At 40.0% G+C, this 17,944-nt stretch overlaps 1 protein-coding gene across 4 annotated transcripts in view; it reads left to right on the top strand.

Moving 5' to 3' along the window:
- smap1 (small ArfGAP 1) overlaps window positions 1-17,936 on the top strand; it is a 162,343-nt gene extending 144,407 nt beyond the window's left edge. For 2 of the 4 annotated variants that reach the window (XM_080869346.1, XM_080869345.1), the window contains 3 exons: window positions 1,746-1,938; window positions 9,972-10,198; window positions 14,830-17,936. In XM_080869346.1, coding sequence (XP_080725472.1) covers window positions 1,746-1,938; window positions 9,972-10,198; window positions 14,830-14,976 — 567 coding nt within the window. In that variant the 3' untranslated portion in view covers window positions 14,977-17,936. The remainder of the gene's footprint in view (window positions 1-1,745; window positions 1,939-9,971; window positions 10,199-14,829) is intronic. The other 2 variants (XM_080869348.1, XM_080869347.1) reach the window with 1 other exon arrangement.
- Window positions 17,937-17,944: the final 8 nt, after the last annotated feature.

Below are 17,944 nucleotides of genomic sequence, written 5' to 3'. Positions count from 1 at the left end.
GAGCTTTTAAGCAGGTGTTGTTTTTTTGTCAGCTCCATCCATTAAACATAATGGGTGTGTGTATGAAAGCTGTTTTTGTTTTGTTTTTTTCTTAATAATGAAAAGGTGTATGTGAGCGGAACAGCGTGCGTGTGTCCTGTCTCCAACAGTTCACGTCTTCCTCTCTTTGCAGCGGCCTAATTAATGTCATCCGTCTCACTTACACTGACAATGCTCCTCTCTTCTCTCTCCTATGTTGTCTCCTCTGTTCTTTTCTCCCCTGTCTTGTCCTTTATTTAACTCTTGCTTTTCGGCCCTTTGTTTAGACCCTTTTTTTCTTCCATCTTCACATCAGTCTTTTTCCTGTCTTGGCCATCTTTTCTCTCTGTGGCACATTGAGTAGCCAAAGGTATGACTAAATATATTTCCAAGTCTGCTGTGTATTCAGTGACACAAACCTGTTGGATTTATTTTATAATTATGAGTACAAGCAAGAGAATATGTCCAAATCTGCCAAACACACAGTTTGACAGACAGAAAATGTTATATTCAGATTTTTTTAATTTGTTTTTTGTTTTGTTTATTCAGTAAAAGTTATTTTATGGCTGCTCATGTTTATTTGAGAACTTGCTCTCTTGTCTTCACTTCCTTCAGGTTCTGTCTTTCTAACCATTTCCTATTTTGTTGGCAATTAATTTGTGAAATGTGAGTAATTGGCATTTATGCAAAGCAGTTTAGCAACAGTGAAAAGAGCAGCAAAGCAGGCGACTCTCGGACTTACTAAAGTACTTTGACATGATATAAAATCTTATTCCTCTTTGTTTTGGCCTTGGCCCTTTTTCCCTTCCTTTAAGCCAAGTTTCTTCTGATTGGCTGCCCCTCATTAGCAGAGGATTTTACACAATAGTTGGGAAAGGCTTCTCTGCTCACGGCCAAGAGTAGAAAATATCGAATCCTGAGTTTTTGGCTCACAGGGATCACTTAGTGACTGGAAGTGGAAGTCACTGTGAAAAAGATAAAGCTCCACTCACACAAGGAATAAAGACTAGCTGGTAACTCCCAGAAAACTTAAAGTCACCATAGAAAAATGCATATTCCCCGACTGGTTAGCAAATGGTTGCTGAAGGTTGCCAGCAATCACTGGGTAAAATCTGTCAGGTTTAAAAACTCGTGAGTGCTTTGGATGCTGGTAGATTGCCCAGCTGCCCGTAGTTTGCATGGAAGATGTCGACTTGTCTGCAAAGACTTGCCAACACACAAGCGGCAGTAACCACGATGGAAAACTAAAAACGTTCTCCTTCAAATTAAAAGTTGTGCCTTCCTGCAGGTGCAGCTCTTAATATGAAGGCAAATATTCTCCCTTTGCTGTTTGTGTCACACTCGTAACACTTCCCCTACAGCTCAGAGAGTAAATGGCAAGTTGGCTGGTTGGTGTTGGTGGTGTTGTGTTTCTGCCAGTGTGACTGGGGTCTAACACAAACGTTGGCATTATCATCTGAAACTATGACCATGTTTATTCTCATGTACGTTAAAGATTAAAATAGGTAAGACAGAATAGGTGAGAAAACAAATCTAAGCTCCTCTGCCTTGTTTCTCTGGTCTGGTTCTTTCTGCTGATTAGGTGAGATTTACATTACATGTATATTTTTAGGGTATGGTGACAAGAGCAACTACATGATTGTAGTGTATGAGAAATAATCTGTCTGGATGAAAGTCTATATATTCATGACGCTTCTCTCCTTGCCCTGTGTCTTTCTGTCTGACAGTCTGGTTCCAGTATAACAACTCCACAGGTGGACCCCTCCACCTCCTCCTCTTCTTCCTCCTCTACCTCCACCACTACCACAGCGAAAGCAGAGGAGAAGAAGCTTTTATCTAAAGACTCGATCCTGTCCCTGTACGCAAGCAGCTCAGTGGGCAGTCAGCCACAAAGCCAGCAACAGCCTGCTCCAGGACAAGGTAACACACATGCTCTCATACAGCCAGCAGTTATTATTAACCCTTTGTTAATCAAGTCAAAGCAGCTTGGTCAATTGACTCAAACTCACATTTTCAATTCAAGCAGAGTCACTCAAGTTTGTAGGTCTTTTTAAAGGATACAGTTTGCAGGAGGTGTTTCTAAGACTGGTAGAGGGAAAAAATAAAGATTGACAGTTTGTTGCTAAGGAGTTGTGATTTCATGCCACTTTCTCTTTTGGGTCAGGCTCATGTGTTTACTGAGCTTGAGCGTCTTTTGTCAACTGAACTATACCGACACAAAAGCTTAAAAATTTGTTTAAAAAAATCACATTTATTATCGGTTTTATATTAGCCGTTCCACAAAAGATCGAGCATGGTGTTAGTTCAGACAGGAGACAAAGCTCAATCCTGGCAGAAAAGCTGATCTTCAATACTCCGCTGATATTCTCCCACTAGGGCTGCACATGTGCCAGCCACTTGGCAACCCACCTCAAATCAAGGCTCAATAAAGGTTCTGGCTTTCAGTTCTGTTCAGTGCTGGGGGGTCTTCCTGCTTCCAAATCTAAATTACAGCTGTAAAAACTTCAGTGGTCTTGGCTAAACTGTTTACAACTACACGCCGCACTCAAACATGGGGTTGGACATTACCCACAAAGATGGTGTAGCAGTGAGCTTGGCATTGATTCTCGACCTCTTAATCTTCTCAAGAGCCGCCGAACAAAACTAATCCTCACTTTATTTTCGCTACTCTCTGCCCCCCTCTCACGGACAATAACCATATCCAACTTCTTAATAGCAATTAACTGGTCTGCATTGGTGCATCATATCTTTATTCTCTTCCCCCTCCTGCCCCCCCCCCCTCTTTCTTAAATAGATAACTATCATATCTGATATCATATCTCACAGTACAATAATATTGAATGGGTTGCATTGTTGTATTTTGTCATGTTTCTCAGGTCTTTGTCTGAATTTCTACGAACATTATTGCTAAGGATTGTCTTATTGCATTGGAGTCACACTGGGTTAAATATGTACACTTGGGTTTTAAGGGGTATTTATTATTTTCTTCTTTTTTTGGGGTTGTATGGAAGCCCCAAACGCAATTTCATTGTTCTTGACAATGACAATAAATAAATAAAAATGCTATTTAACTTCATTTAATTGCATGCATTGCATTGCACCATTGTTTCTGTGGCCATGAGCTGAAACCTACTCCCCAAGAAGGCCGGGAGGATTGAACGAGGACCCTTCTTGTTATGAGGTGACAGTCTGCACCTCTTCACCACTGTGCCGCCTCAAAACTCGAAATAAATTACACTTTTGTTTTGTGTTTGACCTATAAAGTGTCAAATTATTGCTAACATCTTCATCATATCAACGTTTTAAGAGGACTAAAAGGCTGATGATCCGTTTATAGCTTGGAAAATGATCCGCAAGTGGCTGGAAATCTGCAAATGAAGGCAGCAGTGTGTCTGCTTGTGCAAAGAGAACATTTTAGCCTGGCCAAAAGGCTGTGTTTATTTTTGGTCTACATTTCAGAGATGGAAAAAAGGAGACTGGTGGAAAACAACATAAACAAGTGGAGTTGTGGCTGACTTTGGAGAGCAGTCAGAGGCTGAGAGCTCACTCACACCCTGCTGACATTGTGTATGTGTGTGTTTGTCTGGTAAAGCTGATCTATTAATCAAGAGAATTCTTACTTGCTCATAGCCTGACACCTTTACAGATGCACACAAAATGAAAACTTATGGCATTAAGAGCTTTTGGACCTTGAGAACCTTTTGATACATTCTATAACTCTTAATGGAACGGCAGCTTTTTTTGTATCTTCACTCTGCAGAAACTAGAAAGTATCTTTTTTTTTTTTTTCTTTTTTTAGCTCCTGACACTGACTTCATCAGTACAATAATTTAATAATTAAGATCATGATTTGATCAGGTTAAACAAAAGATGCAAGATTTCGTAATCCTGGATGTTTGAAGTATTTTTTTGGAAGCTACAAAACAATTTATGGTACCCATACACGTTCCACAAAAACTTGCTGTACGTTACGCTTTTCTAAGCTTTGTTCTTATCTCTGGACACTCACATGAACCTTGTGACCTCTTTGGAGAATCACCCCCAGAATGGGAGCCTACATTTTTAATGATTACATGCTGCCACTGCAGAAAATAGTTACTGTTAAGGCAAGAGGTGTGGGAGCTGTTATCGTAGCAAAAGTACCGGCAAGTGCATTTGGAGAGTTGTGTAACTGTATCTTAATGTGTCTGTATGTAATCAGATCTGAAAATGTGTAAAGGAACCTTTAAATGCATTTTGAGCAATCTGATTACACACAGACACACTGAGATCCAGTTACACACTCAGCAGAAAATATTACTGCTACAGTAATAGCCCCACACAAAGAACCTCGGCAGTTACGATTTATATGCATTACTGGACTCGTGGATCAGAGGACTGAAATTCAATTTACATTCAATTCAATTATATTTATATAGTCCCATTTCACAACAGCAGTCATCTCAAAACACTGTATGGTAAAGGCATCACAGTGTCAGAGAGAGAGCAATCAATGAAGTTCTCTCATTTGATTGCTAAAACAGAGACCTCCTGAATGAGGCTCGAACATCAGAACATTTAGAAGACAAGAGGGAAACAGACGAACAAAGAGCTTAAAAAATAAACAAGATTAGACGCAGATTGCGGGAGAAAGTAGACAGAAGTTACTGACATGTACTAGTGGCATGTAAAAGAGGAAATGGGAGAAGAAAACACTCAGTGGATCATAGGATCAAGGAAAGTCCCACAGCAGCCTTTCATTGAAGCAGAAAACTAGGGGATGGTTTTAATTAATCAAACTTAATCTTAAAGATTGATTAATAATTTTAAAAATGGATGGTGTTTGACTCTGAACCCAAACTGTGAGCTGTTCCAAGCCTGACAGCTGATGTCGCTGCCTCCCATTTTACTTTTAGAAACTTTAGGAAGTTGAAGTGCAGCTGAAGTGGGACGATCTATGAGATCTTTAAAATATCAAGTGGTGCAATGATTCAGAACTTTGTATGTGAAGAGAACCCCATGCTTTTTTTTCCAAGACTAGAATTAGCTAGTGAAGCCAATGAACCTAATGTGGGAGTAATATGCACTTTTAAAGAAGCTTCTCGGATGAGAGGTGAAACATGTCCAAGGAAACGTAAAGAAGTCCAGAGCATGCAGCAGAAGGCCTGGGGCTGCTGCGTTTAGCCTGGCTGAATACAGCTGCCTGCTCAACCTGTAACTTAAACCGACACTCAAGGATGTTCTTAATGTAATTCATTTTTTTAATGTGCAAGCTGAAGGACATGTGTTCAAAAAGGACTTAAAGGTTCCTCGCAGTAGAAATGTCTTGTGAATGTAGCGCGTAAACAAACATTACACATACACGGCGTCTCGTAAGCTGGCAAAGACGTGCAGGTTATAAATACAAGGCTGCAGACTCAGACCTAGGTGTTTACACACAAACAGATGCACACCTAGGCAATGTTGTACACACACATGCATGTTAGAGGGAAGATGCATCATAAAAACGTAGGAGAGTAAAGATGAAAGGTCAGCGTGCTGAAAAGCAGGGACGTCTAGTTCACACTGCATTTACTAGGGTCCCAGTGCAGCAGTAAAAATAGCGAAGTGTCTGCAGGTTCGCTTTCATCTCACAGTTATTATGTGTAAAGACTGAAGTGTCAGGAGAGTGTGCATGAGCGCCTGTGCGAGGATGTATAGGTAGGCGGATGTTCACACATACATCATCCATCAGCCTGTGTGGGAAAGCATTAGTGCTGCATGTTTTCTGCTTGGTGGGAGAAAACAGGCAGCAGATTTTTACAGCAGGCACATGCATTGATTATAGTGTTCCATGTTTACACTGATGTATCAAGGATTAGGAATGGAATGAAGGGCTTTCTGCGTATTGTCCTCTCTGAATCCAAATAAATGCAGATTGAGATCAAAGCCAAAAGAACCTTGCCAGGCTAATGCTCAAAAATCAGACTTTCATCCTGCATGCACTGTATGTGTGCGCGGGACTGTGTGCACTTATCCATGCTGCAATGGAAAGGCTCTAAGTGCAGCCAACAATGAGGTGATCAGAATGTCAGAATATATAGAAGGCCAAAAAACATTGCTTCGTCAGTGATCTGTGGATTAGCTATTTGTCCATGGATCTGTACTGATTTTTTTGGCTTTATAACAGCTAAAGACTAAAACCTGTGGGGCATTATGACTTGTGCTAAAGAGGATATATTATAATATGAGAGGACAGTCTCTCATTTTGTACATGCACAGAGCAAAGCAGGGAAGCAGGCAAAAATAGTTTGTTTTTGCCTGCCTGATGGTATCAAGCTAACTCTGCAGATGTCCTTCTTCCCAACAACCTGTTCTGTTTCTTCTTGTGAGGTTATGAAGTAGAGCTGGGCGATAGAACGATAACGATATGTATCGCGATATAACTTTTACTCGATAGAGAAATTAAGCTATCGCGATAGACCTCGCCGCTCTTGTCCTCAAAAAAAAAAAAAAAAAAAAAAAAAGGTCAGCCAATCCAAATTAAGTAGCGCAGAGCCGAACCAATCACAGCCGCAGCGTCACGTCGCGTGACTTGTTACGTACAGCACAAGTGCCAAGCCGCACGTGTGTTTGTTTGGGAGCAGCCAGCGCGTAATGGAGCCAGCGCGTAATGGAGGAAATGAGTGTGCCGACTAGAAAAATCAACCGAGCGTGACCGAAGAGAAAACAGATGATGGTTCCAACGTCGGAGAGATTGTCGAACGGAAGAGCCATAGAAGTTCCGTAGTGTGAAGGTATTTCGGCTATTTCAAGTCTGACAAAAAACAGAGTAGCGTGCACTGTAAATTGTGCCGAAAGCAAGTCTGGAAATACAATAAACTGGTGCATGCGTCACACTGTGCGCCACGTTATTGTTTCGGTGAAATGAATTTCTACAATACTGTTACTGTTAATTCTACTCTCTGCAGTGTTTAAATGCTTACATATACACACAGTTACTGTCCCTCCACACATACGACTCGGTTCTGCTTCTATGCCCCAGCTTTGTTTACGTTTTCCCACCGAGGCTTCTAGACTTCTGATTGGCCAACATTTCTGCACGGTTAGGAATCTAGCGCCACCTGCTGCTTTGGCATGTTCATAGCAGCGTTTTCCTTCATTTCTGCCTTTATGTGTGGACGGGATTATTTTTTAAAACGAAAACGGAAAATCTCTGTTTTCAAAAATACCCGTGTACGTGTGGACGTAGCCTCAGTCTCTGACTGGAAGCGCTAATTCGTCATTCGGCTTTTGTCAGACTAAAGTAACTGTTAAAACTGTTTGAAAAGCTCAGCTATACAACAAGGAGAGATTGAGAATTTCCTTTTAGTTCTCAGTTTATTTGATATTGACAAAAGTTAGTCAGTTTTGTCTGTTCTTCTGTAAAACAAACTAAGATTTATTTTTAGAATTAATATTTTGTTTCTAAGTGGAATTGACAATTTAGTCTGTTTCGTTTGTTCTATTTTGAAACTTAAACGCTTTAGTGGCTGCCTTTTGTGTAGTTTGCAATATTTGCCTTTATTTATCTGAAAAAGTCTCATGTTCCTTAAGTACATCTACCCTGTTGAACTTATTATGGGAAATAAATATTTAAATAAAAACAAGCTGCTGATTATTTCACATTTTACTTGTGAGCAACGGCACATTTAAATCTTACAAATATAGTTATTTGGCTTATATCGTGATAGATATCGTTATCACCTGAAATGAAAAAAACATATCGTGATATGAAAAAATCTCATATCGCCCAGCTCTATTATGAAGTGTTCCCATACCGGGTGAACTATGTAACTGGTAAGAGGTCAGGATCTCTTTTCCTGGAAAACATTCAGTGGAAGTCGCACAGGAAACTTGAGCCTCATCACCTGGTTTAAATGAGCTAACTGTGGATGTCATATCTTGTATCCAAGGATTGTTTCAGCCAAAAGTCCATTTGATACACATGAAAATTCCAACACCAGCCAAATCTCCGGTGAGGCCTGGGGGTCTCCTCTTCGTAGGACATGCCCAAAACATCTCACCTAGGAGACATAATCACTGTGGATCACCAGCAGCTCTACTTTTGAATGACCAAGCTACTCACCCTATCATGCATCAGACATTGGTTCAATCTGTCTGTCAATCTCCCACTCCACTCTTCCCTGACCAACTACAAGATCTACTTGGTAGTGCAAGATCCTGAGATACTTAAACTACTCCAATTGGGGCAGCAACTCAAAACCTGTAGTGTGCACTTCCCTGTTTTCTGGCAGAGAATCAAGGTGATTCTCTTTCCAGTTTCTTCACACCTGGCTGCAAACCATTCCAGTGCGAGGAACGGAACACAACCTAATGAAGGCAACAAAATAGAACATCATCTTTAAAAAGCAAAGATGAAATGTTGAAGCCACCAAAGTGTAGACGCTCCAACACCTGGCTACACCTAGATATTCTGTTCATAAAAACTATGAACAGAATCGGTGATTAAAGGCAGCCTTGGCAGAATCAAACACCCACTGTAAATGAGCCACATTAAATGCTGGCAATTTAGACTAGGCTCTTGCTGTGGTTGCACAGGTACCAAATTGCCATTTACAATGGACCAAATACCCCATTTTCCCAAAGAACCCCCCAATTGAAGCCTTTGAAGTAAACAAAACACATGTAGACCCGTACCGCATTATTCCTCCTGGATCTGAAGTTCAAGTAATGGAAGGATTCTCCATTCCAGTACTCTGGCATAGACTTTCCCAGGGAGATTAAAGAATGTGATCAACCTATAGTTGGAACATAACTTTCGGTCCCCAGTTTTGAGAAAGAGAGAGTCCAGCCCTGAGAAAGAGTCCAGCCACAGTAGGGAGGAAACTCATCTGCCGAACATGGTAGAACCAAGGTTCTATTTATTAATGATGTAAACGACAGAAGTAGAAGGATGAACTCATGAGCTCAGATTGAGCCAAATGCTTCAAAACTGATTGGATACAGCTTCATAGCACAAATGGAAATTGTTTTTGTACTTGCACAGTAACCAGTTTGTGTGATTTCCCACCATACAGGCATACAGGACTTTATTCTATATACTGCAAGTACCTTGCAGTGAGGTGACAAAGCCAACCACTTCACTGAAAATGACCCAAAACATATTGCTATAGCAACTCTACAATTTTTCAAGGAAAGAAAGTGTATATTCGTTAATACAATGCAGTCATCTGATGTCAGTCCATAAGAGCATACTTTCAGTTACCGAAGGCAGAGAGACCCACAGAAAAACCACTGAAGGTGGCTACAGTAAAAGCCTGGCAACTTAGTGCCAGCCTACAGGAAGCAATTCATTTTTAGGAAAGACACTGTATCTTTAGACTATGAAATGCTGACATTACAGCTATTTCAACCACTGCTGAAAACCTCCTTAGTACCAACTGAAGGTCATTGTCTCACAAAGCCAATTTAACAACATTGTCTTCAAAAAACAGACAAAATTCCAAGGTCCTCAAACTACACATCTCATCTGCCTCAAGTTGCACCAGAGCTTTTTATCACTTTTTCACGGTGACCCAGTGCATTGCTGATGGCATTTGGGCAATACAAGAGCAGCTAGTGGCTCTTTGGCTCTGAGAAGGTTCATCAGGTCATCATTTTTAATAAAAATGTCAAGAATCTGCCTTTCCCTATTATCATCCATCTTCTTGCCACACACTGAATGCAGCACTCTTTGGTGACCTGTTAGAGATGTCACTCTTCAATGAAATCCCAGTCAAAGGATATCACCTGCAGCTCTTCACCTCACTGTTCTTTGTGCATTCCCCGTTTGTTTTTATGTTTTTACTGTTTCTCAACATCTTTACAGGATGAGTGCTAGTACGTTTGTTTGTTTTATTGATTGTAATTTGGGATGTTTGACTTCCTGAAGATTCTTATATTTGAATTTGAAGGCAAAGTTTGAAGGCATATTCTGTTGTCTTGTATTGCAGGCAGTGTGTACATGGGCCAGCCTCAGATGCAGTTCACTCCGCAGGGCTACGCCACAGCAGTGGCTGGAAGTATCCCACCCACCACCACCATGATGGGGTCTGGGGCCATGGTGTCTGGGATGGCACTGCCAAATGGGGGCTACATGAGCATGCAGCAGGGTGCGATGCCTGCCAACCAAGGACAGAACATGTACAGCATGCAGCAAGGACAGTGGAATATGGGCCAGGTAACAGGAAGAAATATAAATCTCTGTATTAAAGTGCAGTCAGAATGATGATTAACATTTAGCTTTTTGCCCACTCCAGTTGCTGTGAATATATAGATTCACACTTAGATCTGTTCCCCAATTCTGTGTGGAGCTCGGTGCAGTAATAACCTCACCAATGTAGTAAAAGCCCAAGAGGTGCAGCTTTAATCAGCTATTCAATCTTTTTTATAACCAGGGTTACTGTATAATAATATGAGGGTTTTTTTTCTTTTATTCTGTCACATGCCTTTATTCCTTTGTTCCTAATTCTGCCCAGAACAGTACATTACTTAGTATATAACCTTTGATTTAGGATCTTTTAATACTACTTAGAATGCAGAATGAAATTTGATGATTTGTGTGACTTGATCATTGGTTATAACTGTTTTCCAGCCAATTTGGAATGAAATTACATAATAATACCATAGACTGTATATAACAGATGGTCATAGCCACCATGATGCCATGCACTGGTTTCTTGGCTTCCCAATTTGAAGCCTCAATGATAGTGTCTTTCTTGGAGCTGCAATCAACCTTATTTGGACAAGAAGGTGAAAAGTTAAGACTCACTATCTAACCTCCTGAGAACCAAGGAAAAAAGTATCTTTCAGATTTTCCCACTGCAGAGGACATAGTGAATGTGCTGGGTCTCAGGAGGGTGAGGCTAACAAAGCTTTGTTGCATAAACTGTATGGGTGCAACACATTGTTCTGTTGATGTTGTCCACAACATGCATTCACATGCATCACGGGTCACAGCTCTTTAAGGTCCAGCCACAGCATTTTAATCAGGCGAGGGTCTGGACTTTGACTGGGCCACTGCAACACCTTCAGTCTATACTTTTTCAGTGATTCTGGTGTAGATTTGCTGCTGTTTGGGGATCTTTCACCTGATGCATGACCCAATTTGGGCCTCACATTTTGACTCTAGAATACTTTGGTATACAACTCAATCGCTGCGAGGTTCCCAAGTCCCGTGACTCAAATCATTACCCCTCCACCACCTTCCTTGGCAGTTGATGTGGTTTTGCCTAAAGTGTTTCAAAACTGTATTTTTCACATGCCTGTATATTGTAGAATCCTTCACTAATGTTGCAGTGGCCCACTTCATGGCCATTCATAGAGCTAATGTTACTGAAGGAGCATCTGCTGTAGGATTTCCTTTTGGTGACGTAAGTGCTTCCAAGATTAGTCCAACATTCAGAGAGTTTCGGTGACTTCTAATCACATCCCTGACAGAAATGCTCTTAGATTATTAAACTCGTACTTAACTGGTGCAGGTGATTGCAGTCTATAATGTGGAAGCATAGTAACAGTTCATCTGATAGAACAAAATTAAATTGGACGTGAAAAATTGTCTGTCCAGGGAAAGATGTGAAACAGACACCAGCAGCAATCCCCCTTTATGTGTTTAGATACACTTGTGCTTTTGCCGTAACTGCATCACTGTGTCTACATTAATCTTTTCTTCCCATGGTCTCTTAAATGCATCTTTCTTTCTTTATATTAGTTATTTATTAGAGCAATCTGGTTTTCTAAATCGAAAGAGGAAATATTACGTTTTACACAGAAATCATACCCCCGTGAACCATTACCAGGAAAAGACGCGTCTTTACAGAGCCTGAAGTTCGTCTATTGAATACTTTCTGTGGTCACAACCTAAAAGGATGTATTTACTACAGTTGCATAATGTTTTACTTCACTGGTGCTTCAGATTGTATCAGTGAAATCCCCAATGTATATTTCTGTCCAATGTTCAGAGCAGGCAGTCATGAAATACAGTGGATGTCTAAAAAGAACAGCTCAGTCCACAAAGACATTCATTCTTTTGTCTCGTCCAGAAAGGATTCAAGAGAACTTGCAGCATTCACCAGCTTTCATGTGAATGAGTTTTCAGGGCCTGGCAGATGAGTCATGAAGCGATTCAGGTTGGCTTTATTCAGCCTAGATCTCAATGGCTAAATCTGAATGAATTTTTAAATGTGACACAGAAGTTACAAAAATAGAATTTCAGATCAGCTCAGTTCACTGTTAATATTTTCTTCACTGTATCCTCATTGCATGATTTTTCAGTTTTTCTGCACAGCATTCCCATAAGAAAAAGAAATATTAAAAACTTATAAAAGACTTGCTTAAGATGTGGCTTACTTCATATAGTGAATCATATCAGGCTTATATGATTTACTCATGAAAGTGGCCACTTTCTCATTACTTTCATATATTGTTTTAGTAAGTATCCAAAATATACAAGTTTCATTTATATAATTTTTCAAGGGATTTTATATCTGTTTTCACTCTTGTATGCTTTTCATACAAGTTTCACACAAGACAGATACAAACTTTATAAGATTTATGTATATATCTTTTCCATATGGGTTGGCAGCATGTAGGGATTTACATTGACTTTTTTTTCGGGGGGTTTTGGCACAGAAATGTTTCATGATGGTGCAACAACACCTGTTCTCCCTCTTAATGTCTTCAGGACTGCCACATCCCCCACAGCAATCCTCTCATCGCTTCGCTCTGTTTTTCTAAACATGTTTTTGAGCGTTTTATTGATGTCAAACTGTTCCCTTCTTGCCTTCGTCTGTTCCCATGCCACTGTTGCTAGCTACTTATTGGTTAACAAAAATGGGAAAGCATGAATAATTACAAGTTCTCATTATCAGTCCTTATCATTTAATTCAAAATATATAAACTGTAATAATACAAAAGACAAAGTTCATGTGGTGCAACTGAAATTAAATAAAATGAAAAAATAAAATGTGCAATTACCAAAAACTACAGTTCATGTAATGGCCACTCGAGGCTCCAACTTGAGTCAGTTCCCATTCAGTCGCATGTTAAAATGCCTAAGCTGAGCCATGAAATGGAAATGTTTACAGCCTGTTTTTGGCCTCATGAATAGATTCACCCTTTTAAAAAAGTGTCTTAGGGTTTAAAGCTGGGAGTGCAGGGCACCACAGTAGCTTATCTAGAGTATATGCCCAGAAGAAGCCTGAAGGCCAAAAATAAATATGTAAAAATATGCAAAAATAATCCCAACAGATGTGCTTAAAAATGTTTAAATATATATATATATATATATATATATATATATATATATATATATATATATATATATATAGAAACAAAGAAAAAGGAATTCAATTAATCAAATTCTAAATCCAAAAATATGAAATTAAGTCCTTCTTACATTTGAATTTGAAAACAGTGGCCAGCAGTGTGTTGAATACATGCAGAGGGTGGTCAGGATCCATTATTTAGCCATACATCCAGCCACTGTGCGTTTGGATCACATCAGCTGATGGAGGAATTCAGACAGTTTGTTGATTGAAAAGCAATCATCCGTCAGTAAGTTGTGGTCCTAAAGGGGTGGGCCAGCAACAATACTCAAGTAATCTGTGGTTGGTAGTAAACACAGATGTGTTTTTACATCAAATTCTCACCCAAACATCTGATTGTTGCAGCAGAAGTCATAACTCATATAATTAGAAGTGTTTTTCTGAATATATACAGGGGTAAAATAAGTATTGAACACATCACTAATTTTCTAAGTAAATATATTATTGACATGAAATTCTCAGCAGTTTGTAACAACCCATCCAATCCACACCTGCAAAGAAATCAAACCATAGATGTCCAAGTTATGTGTAAAGATGAAAAATAACTTAGAGAAAAGGTGTTGAACATATGGACAGTCATCACACCATCATATCATATGATATTATATAAAAAACAAAAAATAAAGCATGTCCATAGTGTCCAACCCCAGTGGTATTAAGAGGTGTTAAAGTGTTATATCTGAATCTTCTTATGCTCTCTGAACCCTGGTGTATGAGGTTACATTTTACAACTGAGATTATTCAGCGAACATAAATTGCCTCTGAGATGCTTTGGGTTTGTTGGTTTTATATAGTTGTCTTTTATTAACCTATTACATTCACTCCTTTCTTAGTACCCCTAACAAAGTCCAAACATGAAGCTGACTGAAAGTCTGAACCCTACCTTTGAAGTTCTGCCTAAAATGTGATGACCAAAGTGCCCTCACCCCAGTGTATGGAAGTCAGTAGTCCGCACTAACGCAGCTGTACAGTGCATGAAAGTGTGTGTGTGTGTGTGTGTGTGTGTGTGTGTGTGTGTGTGTGTGTGTGTGTGTGTGTGTGTGTGTGTGTGTGTGTGTGTGTGTGTGCGCACGCGCATTTTGTGCAGAAGATGGAACGGTGAGCTGATAAGTGCTTGGTTAGCTGACACACATGCATTACTACACACACACACAGTACCTACACACACGCTCTCAGCTCTCTGATGACCAGATAAGTGAGCAGCACTGCACCAAAGCACATTCATAATAGATAAGACCGAATGGAGGGAAGAAGGGGAGTGAGTTAGGGATGTGGAAGAGGGTGAGGGATTGTGAAAAGAGAGGAGAGAGGGCAGGGAGCATTTATGAACAGAGGGGATGTTAAAGAGGGTTGGAAATAAGCCAGGAAGTGGAGTTAAAGGATGGAGAAACCCCAACACTCACCTCCAGGCTCTGAAATGACAGAATAACTGTGTTTGCTCTGATGAACTCAAACAGTAACTTTTCTCCTCTGTTTTCTATCTCAGATGACCCAGCAGATGTCAGGCATGGCTCTGAGTGGTGGAGGGCCTGCGCCAGCTGCTTCCAGCCAATCAGGCACCCCTGGGGCCGGTTGGCCCGCAGCTCCATCCCCGGCTTCAGGCCAGACCCTCAGCACTCAGCTGTGGAAGTGACGAGGATGGGGTCCAGAGGATGTGGTGGTGGGGTGGGGAGTGGAGGGCAGCGACATGGCAAGAAAACACCCATATTTTCCAACCAATCCATGTACCTTCAGCTCTGATTATATACAGCAAGGACAGTCCGTGTGCCCCAACACACCTTCACCGCAGTTCCTTTAGAGGGCCAAGATGACATCACAATGGATTGGAGCAGTAAAAAACAAAACGAAAAAAACCCGGCAACCGCTATGTTGTGTCTATAGTTGACTTCCTTTTCTTTTCTGGTTTCCTTTTTGTTGTTGTCGGAAAAAGACAAAGAAAACAAAAGAGATGTAACAAAGCTGCTGGAGCAAAGACTCCAAGTGTCTGTAATACTAAGATGATATCATTACCAAACTGGATAGTTAGTCTCTCAGTATCTGCAGTAGATATGGCTGTCTTGTGGTTGGTCTATGCTACCTGTCCTCTCCCTTCTCTCTGCACTGTATATTGTGATGGTCCCTCTTCCTTCCCTTCCTGCTCCTTTAGGGCAAGCACAGCCTCGTAGCAGATAATCGTCCAAGCAGTACTGTATTTATGTGAAAAAAAAAAAAGTGAATCTCCTGGGTTTTTTCAGGGGAGAGAGGTCAATGCTTCAGCTCAGAAAAACTTTGGTCGAAGGTTTTTTAGCCTCTGCTAAAAAAAATGAGGTCTCGCTGACCTGCTAATACAGTAGGTGTTACTTTTATTTTTGCACTAATGATCAAACAGTTCAACCATTTTCCCTTTGAAACGTGTGAAGTCAAGCTGTCTTGTTACAGTCTCTGCGGGTTCAGCTTATTCCCACAGCAGACAGTGTACTGATGACTTACACCAGTGGTTTTCAGTTGTGGGGAAACCACTTGCCCAAGGTATATAATAAATCTCTGTGTGTATGGTAGACTTTTTTTTTTAAATAAACAATTAAATAGCCTAAATTGTTCCATTTTCTTTTCTATTTTATGGTTTTTGTTTTGATAGTAATACTTTTTTTATAAAGTATTATATAATTATAATATTTTAAAGTTAGAGAAATAAAATGTGTTATGCTTGGGCTTGCTGACATATAATCTAAAACTACTGTTTTCCCCACACATCCACAGGTCTAAATATATAAGTACATATTTTCTTGAAAAAAGAAGAAAAAACTTTGTTTGCTGTAAAACTTGAAGCTAGCAGTTAGATGCAGTTAGCTTAATTTAGCAGACGATATGTAGATATGCTAATCTGATACTGTTCAAAATGATCCAAAAACAACAACCAAAACAAACAAACTGAAGTCTCTCTAAAGTTAAACAAAATCTCCAATGTATCGCAATTCAAACAGTTCACACTGTAAATGTAAATATATTATCACAGGTTTCCTGATTTCTAGACTTTGCGTTATTGTATGTTGTTAGCTGCTCGGCAATTGATTCACAATTAAGGTGCCAGAGTTACTCGACCCTTAGCTTATCCTTTATTACATATCCGCTTATATGTCAGACAAACATCAATGTGTGTAGTCAATGTGTAGTTTTCAGTTTTTATTTTTATTTTTGACTTTTTAAAACTGTTTAAAATCTTTCCGTTCAGCTAGTTGCTACATAGCGCTAGGGCAATTCTTAACCTACAGGTGCTAGCTAAAAGAATTTTCTGGAACTGGTCACCGACTCATCTGCTTAGTTATCTAGCGACATGACAGGGACAGACTGCAATAACTGCACTCTTTCATCTTGAGTACCATGAACATACATCTCTTTAACAAACAGAAGCCATTAGCACAGTTAGCGTAGTTATTTAAAAGAGCTAATGCTTAACAAAGCCGATGCTTTGTTTGACATGTCTTTTATCGTTATATGTATTTATACACACAAACACACATACGTGTGTAGAGACACATCTCATTATCCAGTATACTTTGTCAACCGAAGGTAAACTTGTCCATGTTACTCAAATTGATGGCTGCATTAAAAAAACACAACACAAACCTTCAAATGTCAAACATTCCCTTTAAGTCTCAGTAATTGCTGGGCGGTCCCGCAGTCCCCTGGGTGCCTTTGGTGGCCTCGCTGTGATGTTTTGAAGTGTTTTAAAACCAAACGCGTTAGGTTTAGTGCAGACTGGGCTCCAACCCAGTTAAAATATTCCTTGTTGTTGAAGTGTGCACCCTCTCCCATGCGCCTTGAGGGAAATTAAATCACCACTGGAATCCTGGGATCACAACAGTATGTCTTAACTAAACTTTAAATAGCAGAGCAGGTACTGTATCAGTGGTTGATTGTGATTCTGCGTCTCAGATTTTTGTTGAGTGGTAAATATAGAAGAACTGGCAGTTTGGTCCCAACTACTGAGTTGGAAATCTGTCTTTTTATTTGAAATTCTGGACCAGTGTGACACCCAGAATGCTTGTCCTTCCATGTATGATGCTGTAACCGTATGTTCCGCCATTCGCTGTGTGATGTTTTGTTGTGTGTAGTACAAGAAAAGCACAGTTAGTCTGCAGCAAATAAACCTGGATGACCAATCAGAGGGCTAGATTGGCAGCGGGAATGGGACTGAACAGTGGTAGATTAAAGTGGACCTGTATGAAAATCCTTGATGGGTTCATCATTACATCATCATTACTCTTCAGTTCTTCAGATCACACTGCCGAGCGCCGATGCAGAGATTCATGTCTGTACAGGGTCCCTCTGCCATGCAATAACTGTAGCACTCTGTGGGAGAACATTTATAACAACATATTCTTAATAACTTAATGTCATCCAGGTTTATTTCCAGTGTGTTTACATTTTCTGGTGCCTAGTACAGGGAAAAAGATGTGTTTTATGCATTAAAACTGTAAATATGCAGGAAATTTTCTGTGATCATCTTTGTTTAATGACTCTAAAAATATGGTTTTATCTTTTTGAGATCTTTTACTTTCTTTTCTCCTTTTTTTTTCCTGATGCCTGTTTTACAAGTGAGTCATTTGAAATAAAAGCTG

Source organism: Rhamphochromis sp. 'chilingali', assembly GCF_963969265.1.
Source record: "Rhamphochromis sp. 'chilingali' genome assembly, chromosome: 20".
Lineage (NCBI taxonomy): Eukaryota > Metazoa > Chordata > Actinopteri > Cichliformes > Cichlidae > Rhamphochromis > Rhamphochromis sp. 'chilingali'.
The sequence above is the reverse complement of the archived record's forward strand: the minus strand, read 5'-3'. Positions and strand labels throughout refer to the sequence as shown.